The 11531-nt window shown below is 51.8% G+C and overlaps 1 protein-coding gene across 5 annotated transcripts in view; it reads right to left on the bottom strand.

Moving 5' to 3' along the window:
• SLC1A7 (solute carrier family 1 member 7) overlaps positions 1–11531 on the bottom strand; it is a 78231-nt gene that overhangs the window by 7651 nt on the left and 59049 nt on the right. For all 5 annotated transcript variants that reach the window (XM_044770814.2, XM_044770813.2, XM_070509893.1 and 2 more), the window contains 2 exons: positions 4879–4921; positions 2420–2642 (listed from right to left, as the gene is read on the bottom strand). In XM_044770814.2, coding sequence (XP_044626749.2) covers positions 2420–2642; positions 4879–4921 — 266 coding nt within the window. The remainder of the gene's footprint in view (positions 1–2419; positions 2643–4878; positions 4922–11531) is intronic.

Genomic DNA, 11531 nt, shown 5'->3' with positions numbered 1-11531 from the left:
TGGAGGTGACACAGGGCCTAGCCCAGCCCAGCTGGCCTGTGGAAGCCTGGCTGAGCTCACACCCGGGTCCCTGCCAGCTCTGTCCCTCCCCAGGCTATTCCTCATCAGGCTCCACTTAGATTTCCCTGGCAGCACAAAAGGGCTCTGGCTTGCTGGGCACTAGTGTGCATGGGACTCAGGGTGGGGCAGTGGCCTTCCTCCAACAGGCAAGGCCAAGAAGGCCTTAGCATCAGCCCCAGCCCAACATCAGGGAGGAGATGGGAAAGGAGGCTAGGTTGAGAGGACCAAAGAAAGCCCCATTTGGAGGAGCTGTGCAACTGTGCTTGCTCAAACTCAGACATGGGCACACACCGACACAGGCACTACAGATGTGGGCACACCCTGATGTGGGTTCGCACAGATGCAGGTACAGAAAGAATGGGACACACACAAGCCAGGCACAACCAGATGTGGGCGCCCACTGACCTGGGTTCACATACACAACTAAACACTGATAAACGGACAGTTACACGTGTTCAGCAAACACTTGGTGAATGTAGTCGAAGGGTCTCCAGGGTTTCGTTTGCTCTGCCAAGAGACACCCTTTCCATATGTTCCCACCCCTAAGAGAGAGGCCATGGCTGGGGAGGAGGAAGAGTGTCCAGAATTGGGGACTGTCAGATGTGCTGAGGGCGCTTCCCAACACTGGCTTGTCACACACTCAGTCACTGAGGTCCTGGCCCCTGAACACCTGCCCTTTTGGCCAAGATGATAAGAGCTCCATTATCCATCACCGCCCCTGCATCCATCCACCCGTTTCTCCAACAGATTCCACTCAGAGCCTGCTCTCGCCAGTCGCTGGTGGGCTGCAGGGAGGAGTGGAGGACAAGCCAGGCCCGTCTCTGCCTGCACGGAGCTTATACCAGCTGCCACGCAGACATTCAACAATTACACAATCATGCAACTGCAATAGGGTCAAATGTTTAAGGAGCAACACAGGGCACCTGACCAGTCTAGGGCCTTGGGAAGCCTCTCCTGAAGGTGTGCTGCTTACACAGAGACTCCCCCAAGGATGAGAAAGGTGCAGGGGAGAGGAAGGGGCAGGAGCCACCAGGCTGTGGGAAGAGGGAGGGTCCTCAGCGAGGCCCTCGCAGTGGCGGCATGGCTGGGGGAGTGAGTGGGACCCGGTGGCGCAGAGGCCTGCAGGCCGTGTGCGCTGTTTGGGCCCCTTCTCAGTGCAGTGTGGAGCCTCTGGACACTTTATGCAGCAACGTCGTGACCCTGCAAGGTGGACACTCCAGGACAGGGGACTCCTTAGGCAACTTTTGCAGAAACCAGGCAAGAGATGACCGCAGCCTTAGGCCACGCTGTTGGCAGTGGGCTGAGGGAGGCGCAGGGACTGGAGGGGCATTTCAGAGGCAGACCTGATGGGACCTGGAGGCGGGCTGAGGCAGGGGGCGCAGGGAGAAAGCCACCCCTGGATTTCGTGCACGAGCAACCCGGAGGATGGTGAGGCTTCTCCCTTGGAAGAGAACCCTGTGGAGAAGTCAGGGAGCGGAAGAAGACCTCCCAGGCCCTCGGCTGGGGCGATAGGGAAGATGGATGCCAATTTTGGAAGAAGACTCATAATGATCCCTGGCATGGCCTAGAAGGACAAGATTGAGCCTGACAAGCTAGATTGTTCTGGATGGGTTAGGGGTTGTCCCCAAGAAGGAAAATGATATTGCATGTGTGTTGGCGTTGGTGGGGACACTGCAAGCAGAGGCATATCCAGAGGTTTTGTGGGATCTGAAGCTTAGACAGTTTGGGGCCCTCTTTAGGAAAAAGAATACGAAATTAAAAAAAGATACAGGCCTCAGAAGGGGCCTGTGCAAGTTGAACTTCACCAGCTTCACGGCGAAGAGTCAGTGGCTGGGGCCTGGGGGACCCAGAGAAGAGCAGCAAAGAGAAGGGAGTGGTCAGGGAGCAACTGTGGCCCAGAGACAGCACAGACAGGTCTGAGGAGAGAGGGACCACGTGCGGCCCCTGTGACTGGGGATGGAGGAGCAAGGGTCGAAATAAATAGTGACAGCTGATAGTTCTTAGATCTTTCCCCTTCCTCATCCTCCCCCGTCCTGCCCACCGGTATCCCCAGACCTCAGGAAAAAGTTCAGGAGCAGGCTGCTGGGAGATACCGGAGAAGGCGGAGGCAGGGTCTCCCTTAAGGGAGGGCAGACACTCCTGGAGGCAAACTAGCACCCAGGGATGGGGAATTCCAGCACCAGCTTGGGGGAGGGCTGGAGACACGTCAGCAGTGGAATGGGCCTTGAGCCACTCTGTTGGAGAGGAAAGGAAGGAACGCCTGCAAGACGGGAGGGTCCCAGGTTATGCGGATACTGGATGCGGGGTTGCAGGGAGGGAGTGGCTCCAGGGCACCGCTCGAGGGGTGGGCAGCACGTACCCATGGTGGCTGAGAAGATGACGATGCCCAGCACGTTCATGCCATCGCTGGTGCCAGGCTCTGACTTGTAAACGACCTCGGGCGGCGGGGTCAGGTCCAGGGCGAAGTTCTGCACATGAGAGCCATTCTCTTCCTGGACCCCATAGATGAGGATCCGCCGAGCAGGGGCCTCCTCCGATGCCATCTTGGGGGACTTGATAACGGCGGTGGTCTTGGTGCGGTACTGGTGGGCGACACCCCAACCGGGAATGAGTCAGGGCCAAGTGTTGTTATTAATATCAACAACAACAACAATTAAAACATCTTGGAAGCGCATTTGTATCCTCTCATGAAATATTTGATTGACAACACCCCTGTGAGGTAGGCAGGACAGAGATTATTATCAATATTTTACTAAAAAGAAAACTGAGATTCCTTCATCCCTCTACACACTACCCAGCCACGCCTCACTCCATCCCTTCTTCCCTCTTCTTCCTTCTACGCATCATTACACCCAGCTGGGTCCCTCTCTAGCCGTCTGTCCATCTCCTCACCCGCCCGGGTAATTTTCCATTCACCCATCTTTCCCTTCCAACCATCCCTTATCCATCCACTGAAAAGCCAGCCAGGCCTGCCTTTCGCTCATGGAACCTTGAACCTTCTATTTAAAAAGCTCAGCTTGCCCCAAGCCTTCTTGGTGAGATGAGGCCCCAGTTGGGAAGAATTGAGCCACTGAGCAGCTTACCTTTCCTCCTCTGCCCCCAGGGCATTCCTGGGTCTTTCTCTCTCATTCCACAGGTACTAGGAGCCCAAACAAGGGACTCCCCTATCCTCCCAACACCACTTATTACCCAAAAAGATAAGCCTTGGGTGGGTCGGGGTGGGGGTGGGGGAGACCACTAAAGAAATATATGGGACCTAAAGTTTCTGTGCTTCAGTTTCCTTACCTGTCAAATGAGGGTCATAATAGTACCTAGCTCATTAGAGGAAATGAGAACAATGTATGTAAAGGGCTTACAACAGGGCCTGGCATACAGTCAGCCTCACGTAACCATTATTGCTGTTATCACCACCGCCACCACCGCCGCCACCATCCTCATCATTCCAGTGTTGAACACTCTGTGCTGAGTGTCAGGGATAGAAAAATGAACCAGACATGATTTCTGCTCTTAGAGTCTTAGGGAGGAAGTGACTTACTCTGTCTGAGAGTCAGACAGCTTCACAAAGAAGGGGACATTTGATTTGGGTCTTGAAGGATGGGTAGGAGTTTGCCAAAAGAAAAAGGGCATTCCAGGTAGGTATGAGGTAGAGCGATGTTCTCTCTTTCTCTCACACCTTCAATAATTTCCATCACTGTTGGAACACAATTCAAACTCCCTCGTTTAGCATTGAGGGCCCTTCACCATCTGCCTCATTTCACAGATGAAGACCCAGGAGGTTAGGAAAGATATACTGATTAGCTCAAGGTTTCACTGCTCCTTATTTTGGAGCCCCCTCTCCAATCCTCAGCCATCTCCTTTGTGTCCCTAGACCCAATGCAGGGCCCAGCACAGGGAAGGGGTTCAGGAAATGCTTGCCGGATTGAGTCAACCAACCAGCCGACATTTTAGAAGGGGAAGAGAATTAGAAATTATTAGAAGTGCAGACAAACATTGGTACACAAGGATGTGTACTGTAATTTCTAAAAGGACAAAACTTTGAAAACAACCTAAAGGACCACCAAAAGGGGAAATGTGTAAGTAAATTACAGCCCAGCCTTACAACAGGCTATTATGGCACCACAAATATTGTATTTTTAAGAAACACTTAATAACTGGGGAGAATGCTCATGATATAACAGGAGAGAAGAAAAGCGCAGAATGCACACTGTATATGCACTATGATCCTACTTTTATTTTTGAAAACATATTTATGCAGAGGAAAAAAAATACTAGAAGCATACCGACTCCTACGTCTACTGATAGGTGCCAGAACGAGAGAGGATTTTTATTTTCTGCCTTATAGTTTTTAGTATTTTCCTAATATTTTATAGTGAAAGTTATTATTATTACTACTAGGGGAAAAAAGGACTATTTTAACAAGGAAGAGAAAATAGGGTTAGAAGCAGACAGGCCTGGGTTTACCTGCTTGCACTAACATTTACTAGTGGTCTAACCTTGGGTAAACCCTTTAATCCTTCTGACCCTCCCTGAGGGCAGGTTATCGAGGGCTGAGTGAGGCCTGTGCGTGAGCACGGCTAACCCTAGAGCAGAGGCTTCCCTCCACCCTCATGTTTTTCTTGTGAAAAGCTGGAGCCCAGGGCAGGGGTGTGGCCATGGGAGGCTCTAAGGATCTAAGTCCCCGTGCCTCTCCGCCCTCTAGCATCCCGCCCCCAGGAGACAGGGAGACTTGCTGGGGAAGCCTGTCACTTCTCAGCTGGGCCCAGGCCCCCCCCCCCCCCCCCGGCTGCCCTCCCCTCCATCGCCCAGGGACCCACTCACCTGTTTGAATGTGGCTTCCACCAGGTTGGCTGGGAACATGTTCCTGGGAAGAGAGTCAGGAATTGAAGAATTCCAGAGCCCAGGCCAGGAGGGCCCTTGGGGTCATCTTAAATCCTCCCTTGGCAGTCGAGGCCTTCCATGGCTCAGCTCCCCCTCCCTCTTCCATCTCACCTCTTCCCACCTCTGGCCACCCCCACTCCCCAGATGTAAAGCTCCAACACTAATTGCATACGGTTCCCTAAAAGCGATGCATACTTTTCCAGCATCCAGGCCTTCATCCACACTGTTCCTTCTGCCTGGAATGCCCTTCCTGCTCCTCTGGCTAGCTCCTACTCCAATCAATCAGAGGCCAAGTCTTCTCTGTCTGCTCCAGGCCGACGCCTTGGCCCACCCCTGTGGGTCACCCAACTCCAGCACGCTGCAGTGCGTCACTGGTCACGCATCTGCCTCCCCCAGACTGGCCTCCCTGAAGACGGGACTCGGCCTTTCATAGAAGTTGGATCCTTATTTACCCTTTGCACCAAAATAAATTCCAGATGGTTTAGAGAAATAAATAACTTTAAAAATGAAACTGTAAAAAGCTAGAAGGAAGGATGGGTTAATGTTTTATCAGCTCTCAGGATATGGAAGGACTCTCTAAGAACCAAATGGGCAATAAAGAATCACAGATTTTGCTACATTCAGATTAGTTTTCTAAGCGCAACGTGGTATCCTGGATTGGATTCTAGGACAGAAAAAAAGGACATTAGTCGAAAAATTGGTAAAATCCAAATAAAGTCTGTCATTTAGTTAATAGTGCTGTACTAATTTAATTTCTTAGTTGACAAACGTGCCGCAGTTATGTAAGCTGCTAATGTCGGGGAAGGCTGGGCGAACGGTGCATGGGAACTGCCTGTACCATCTCTGCAACTTCGCTGTGAACCTAAAATCATGCCAAAACAAAAAGCTAAAAAAATTGAGAGGCTCTCTAAGACAGACTAAAATACAAATAAAATTATAAAACAAATGACAAACTGGGGAAGCCATATGACAAAGTGTTATCATCCTAAATCTCCGAAGAGCTTTTACAAATCTTGTCCTTGTCGCCGTGCTCACTGTCTGTGCCCCTCATCAGATCGGCTCCCTGGAGGGCACCGATCTCCGCTTTGTTCTCTGCTGAGTCCTTGTACCTGGAAGAGCGCCTGGCACATAAAAGGCCCTCAGTAAATATTTGCTGCATAAATAAATGGACCGCAAAAACGTTAATACCCCAACAGAAAATGACTGACAGTCAGGACTGGGCACTTCACTTTGCGAAAGAGGAAATGTAACTAGCCAAAAAAGCTTTTCAAAAAAGTTCAACTTCATCAATAAATTAGAGACATTTTCATCTATCAAACTGGTAAAAATTTTTGTAAATAACAATACATGATCCTGAGGAGGTTTGGTGACATGGGCACCCTCACATGGATCTGGCAGCAACATTCTGAAAAGTAATTTTCAATTCATATGGAGGGTCTTAAAGGCGTTATATCTTTGTCTCTAGGATCCACTTCTAGGAATCTGTCCTAAATCACAGATGCTAATAAAGGTTTCATGCCGTGCTTGTACTTCCTGGAACAGGCCACGTGCCCACTCTCACGCTGCCTCCTGTGTCTGGACCATGCTTCCCACCTACTCTTGTTCTTGGCAAATCTCTTCTCCTCTTTCAAGACTCAGCTCACACACCATGGAGTTATATATGTGAATATGAGTGCACGTTACTTCTCAAATTTATACCCCAGTAGCCGCTGTTGGAAAGCAGAATCTGTAATTTTTTCGCTGCTACTAAAATACAGGGTCAGTGTAAGTGTGTGGCAGGAGGAAAATGAGCCAGAAGACTGGGAAAGAATGGTCATGGCTTTTCCTCCTAATTTCAGCTTTGTCACAAGGGACAGAAGCAGCAGGAGTCAGAAGCTGAGGTCCCAGAAGCTCAAATGAGGCTTTTTTTCAACGAGCTATAAGCAGAGTTCTGCCACCAGAACAGTAGCTGCCTGCAAAGGCTTTTGACATCCTGCAGACCCACAGCCCCAAAGCCAAAGTTAGCGCTGGGGGTGCGCCGCGCACAGCCCGCCAGAACACAACGCTCTAGCGGCCTCGGGTGCTCAGGACCACAAGGGAGGAGGCCCACACGGCACCAATGGCTAAGAGCTTAGAAATCTTCTCTGGGCACAGCCCCAGGAGGGTGGAGGGGCTTACAAGGCAGTTTTCTAATGAAACATACAGGGAAGGCTGCTTCATCCTGAGCAGAAACTAAGAACATTCAAAAGGTCGTAACCGAATGGAACTTACACCCAGTATGTATACTTCTTTACAACTTCCTTTAAAATTAGAATACTTTAAAATGTGTGCTGTGGCAAGGACGGCAGTTGAATGGAACGTCCTCATTCTCTTCTCCATCCTTTCTAACAGAAGACCTGGGATGTTACGGGGACCATCAAGGCCCCACAATCAACCCCCACTTCCCAGCCTCTTTTGCCAAAGGGGTGGCTGATGACATGTGAGTGAGAGCTGCCAGGAGCTCCTGGAAAACTCTTGAAAAGGTGCCCACTCAGCCAGGACCCTTTAGTGCTTTCCTCCAACTTTCTTTTTTCTGCTGGAACACAGATGTAGTAACAAGAGCTTCAGCAACTTTGTTGAACCATGAGACAGACTGATGATAAAAGCCAAGTGCTAAGCATGGTAGAGGGAGTAGAGGATCCTGCTAACCACGAGCTGCCCACCTCTGAACGGTCTGTTTGGGAGAAAATGCAAGCCTTACCTATTTAAGCCTCTGCTGCTTCCAGTTTCTCTTAACTGGCAGCCAAAAGAAATTCCTGACTAATACCTGGGCTCATACTAATAATAATGAACTTATCCTATAGATTTTAACAAAGAATTACACTCTTTTTTTTTTTTTTTTTCCTGAGGAAGATTTTCCCTGAGCTAACATCTGTGCCAATCTTCCTCTATTTTGTATGTGGGGCACCACCACAGCATGGCCATGGACCAGTGGTGTAGGTCCAAGCCGGGGAACTGAACCTGGGCCGCCAAAGTGGAGTGCACCAAACTTAACCATTCGGCCATGGAGCTGGCCCCAGGAATTATACTTTTGATTATTAAATGGGAAAATGTACAACATCTTCTTTGGGCTTTGAACACCCATGGGAAGCCTTCCTCTTTGCCCCATGAGACCTGTGCTCCTGATGGCAGTTACATAAAATGCAGACATAACAAGCCTGGGAGACATTAACAGCACACCCATCAAGTACCAGTGCACTCTGCCCTGGGCCTCCCTGCACTTCTCAGGGCAAGACCACCACTCACCGGCTCCTCTCCTCACTTAGTATTCGTAAGAGCCCACTGTGACTTCCAAACTCACCCTAACCCCATGTCCCCAACCCAGGTCTCAAAGGTGGGAATTGTTCCTTTCCGAGCACAGCTCCCCAGAGCTTCATGCAATCCCCGGGAGGGTAACTGGGATCTATAAATAGAGCCAAGTCATTGCCTAATCGCTCTGGTGTTTTAATAAGATTGGAAACAAGGGAGGGGCCAGCTCTGGCTTGGGCTTTTCCTGTGAGGCTGCACTCTGAGCAGACGCCAGTTTTGTGGAACCCCAGTGGAGCCCTGGGAAATGAACCCATGTCTTGGCGAGTCGTCCAGGGACGTGGCCTGTTGTGTTCCCCTGGAATCACCTTTGAGAAATGGACGCCTGTCATGTTCCCACCCCTGAGGCGTGCTGTGGGCCTCTTTCCCCCACCCGTTGGCCCCACATCTTTCTGACTTTTCATTTGCCCCCCCGCCCCAGTGCCTCATTCCCTGCCCTCCTTGTTCTGGTTCAGTATCAGCACTTGGTAGGCGCCCACTCTGGGCCAGAGCAGGGCCCCTGGTGTCCTCACTTTCTTCTGCACGGTCTCTCAGAAGTCTGAGCTAGAAGGGGGCTCAGAGAGGGGCTGTCCAGGGTACTCTTCCCGTCTGTCTGTCCTAAGATGGGGGACAGCCTCGTGCAGGGACTTAGATTTGCCTCCCCCCACCAGGTCCCAGCACGGGGCCTCTGCCCAGAGCAAGTGCTTAATAAAAGTGGGCTGAATGGAACGGAAGTGCCCGTACCCCCTCCCAGGGCATCCCCTTGCCTCCAGTCACACCCTGTCCACCCCACCCTACTCCAGTCCATCCTTCCCAAACTCACAGACTTCCTGTTCCTAAAGCACAGCAGCCACCTTCCCAGGCTGGATTCCAGGTCTTCAAGGCCGGGCTCTGCACGGTCCTCCCAACCTCATCTCCCAGACCCCCCTTCCAGAAACTTCTGCTCATGCCCTGCAGCCTCCTTACTGGTTTGTGGGCCTTTGTGTTTCAGAACCTCTAAGCTGGAAGGGATCTCAAAAGCCACTGGGGAAACTGAGGCCTGGAGAAGGGGGCGGGCTGCCCAGGGCCACCCAGTGACTTAGTGGCAGAGCTGTGACGAGACCTCACATCTCCAATGTTCTGGCTCCCTGTCCCAGGAAGCATGTGATCTCTGTCTGCAGCCCCACTCCCTGACTAAGAAACGGGGACAGTGGTGTCCAGCCACCCAGCTGTGCAAAACAGCTCGCCTCGGGGTGAGAGCCGCCAGGGAAAAGCCTCAAACCAAAAGGATCGACTTTCACCACGTGAAAAGCAACCGAGAGCAGGAACGGCTCCTGGAACATTTGACTCGGACACGTGTGGCTGATCCAGAGCCCTCAGCCCCTCAGCAGGGGAGCCCATGGTGGGGAGGGTGGGGGCTCCCCGCTCCCCGAGCACTGACTCCTCTCACCACAGGCGAAGGCTGTTCTGAATCACAGAATCCGAGAAATGATGAATCATAGTCACCAAATCTGAGAAATAATGGACCTTAGAAAGGAAGCTTCTCGAAATTCCTCTTTCCTTGGCTCCCAGGACATGTGCCCTCCTGGTTCTCCTCCTGGCCCCTGGCTTGCCCCTGCTCCAACGCTCCACGCAGCCCTGCCGTGTGGCTGTGGGCCAAGGCTTCCCCGGGCCCTGCACTGCACCTCTGCCTGTCCACCTCTCATGGCTTCAGACCCCACTCCACTGATGACCCCGTGTCCCACGTCTGTGTTCAGCAAACACTGAGCCCCTCCTCTGTGCCGGGTGCTGTTCTAGCCTCCAGGAGACAGCAGGGAACAGATTTTTAAAGGACCAGCCTTCCTGGAGCATATTTGATCCCGGTGAGGAAGTCACAATAAGAAACAAAGACGGACGTGGACGTGGTAATGGCAGGTAGTGGTAAGGCTATGAGGAGAGAGTGACAGAGGCTGGGGGCACAGAGCCGAGGTGTGAATGGAGAACGGGAAGGAGCCACGTGCGTTCTGCAGGAAGGGCCATCCAGACAGAGGCAGCGATGGGGGCAGGGCACCAAGACGGGACCCTAAGGACATGTGGAGGAGTGGCGCGGAGGCCAGAGTGACTGGAGCGGGAGGAGGGAGAGCTGGAGCGGAGGGCAGAAGCGGATGTGTGTGCCGGGGGGATGGTGAAGGGCGGTAGCTCTAGCAAACGCTGTGGATTTTGTCAGCAGTGATGGGCCGTGAACAGGGTTTTGACAGGATCCCTGTGGCTGCCGTGGGAGAAGAGACTGCAGGGAAGCCGAGAGGAAGCAGCGTGACCACGAGGAAGAGGCAATGCTGGGCTAGGCCATGACGGGAGTGGCAGAGGGGGACGGAAGGAACGAGGTTTGGGATATTATTTTGATGGAAGAGCTGACAGAATTTGCTGACGAATTGGATCAGGATATGAGAGAAGGAGAGACATGGAACCCAGGCGGGCAGGACTGAGGGAGGGGCAGATCTGTGGGACAAACCAAGAGCTTAGCTTTGGACATGTCACTTTCAAGATGCCTTTACACAATGGAACGTCAGAATCTGGAGTGCAGGTAAGAGGGTTCCAGGCTGGAAACAAAATTGGAGAGAGTCAGTGTGCAGAAAATACTCAACATCACGGTATTGGCTATCACTAGGCGAGTAAGTGTGGGTACAACAGGCCCTGCCCGGACCTCTCTTTCTCGCTCTAGACCCTGTGGGTGAGAACCATGCAAGAGGAACAGAGTTGCAAGTGTTCTTGCATCCTTAGTTCATCACACATCTCAAAGGATAAAAGAGAACCGGGAAAATGGAGGGAGCCGTGGATTGATTGCATTGACGGTCCCAATTAACGGACACTCTTTGCCTTGTGATGCCATCGTCCCCTTCCACTCCGAGTCTGGGCTTGGCCACCTGACTGGCTTCGGCCAACAGGATGTTAGCTGACTTGACAAAAGCAGAGACTTGAAAAAACACTCGTATGTTTCTATTTCCTCTCTCGCTCCGATACCTTCATTGTAAGAACCTGACCAGGCTAGCTCCCTCTTGGAATCCTGTCACTACCGTGAAATATCCAGACTGGCCTGCTGGAGGACAAGACCACAAGTAGCACAGCTGAACGATCTCAGCCAAGATCATCCTGTTCCCCAGCTGAGCGACCAGCGACCCACAGGCACACGAGCGAGCTCAGCTGAGCTCAGTCCCAATCAGCAGAAGCTTCCAGCTGACCTATTGACGCACAGATGTAGTTTTAAGCTACTAAGTCTTGGGTTGGTTTGTTACACAGCAATAACTAACTGATCCAGAAGGTGAGAGTTTCTT

The sequence above is a fragment of the Equus asinus genome, chromosome 5, assembly GCF_041296235.1.
Source record: "Equus asinus isolate D_3611 breed Donkey chromosome 5, EquAss-T2T_v2, whole genome shotgun sequence".
NCBI lineage: Eukaryota > Metazoa > Chordata > Mammalia > Perissodactyla > Equidae > Equus > Equus asinus.
This window is presented reverse-complemented; position numbering and strand designations above follow the sequence as displayed.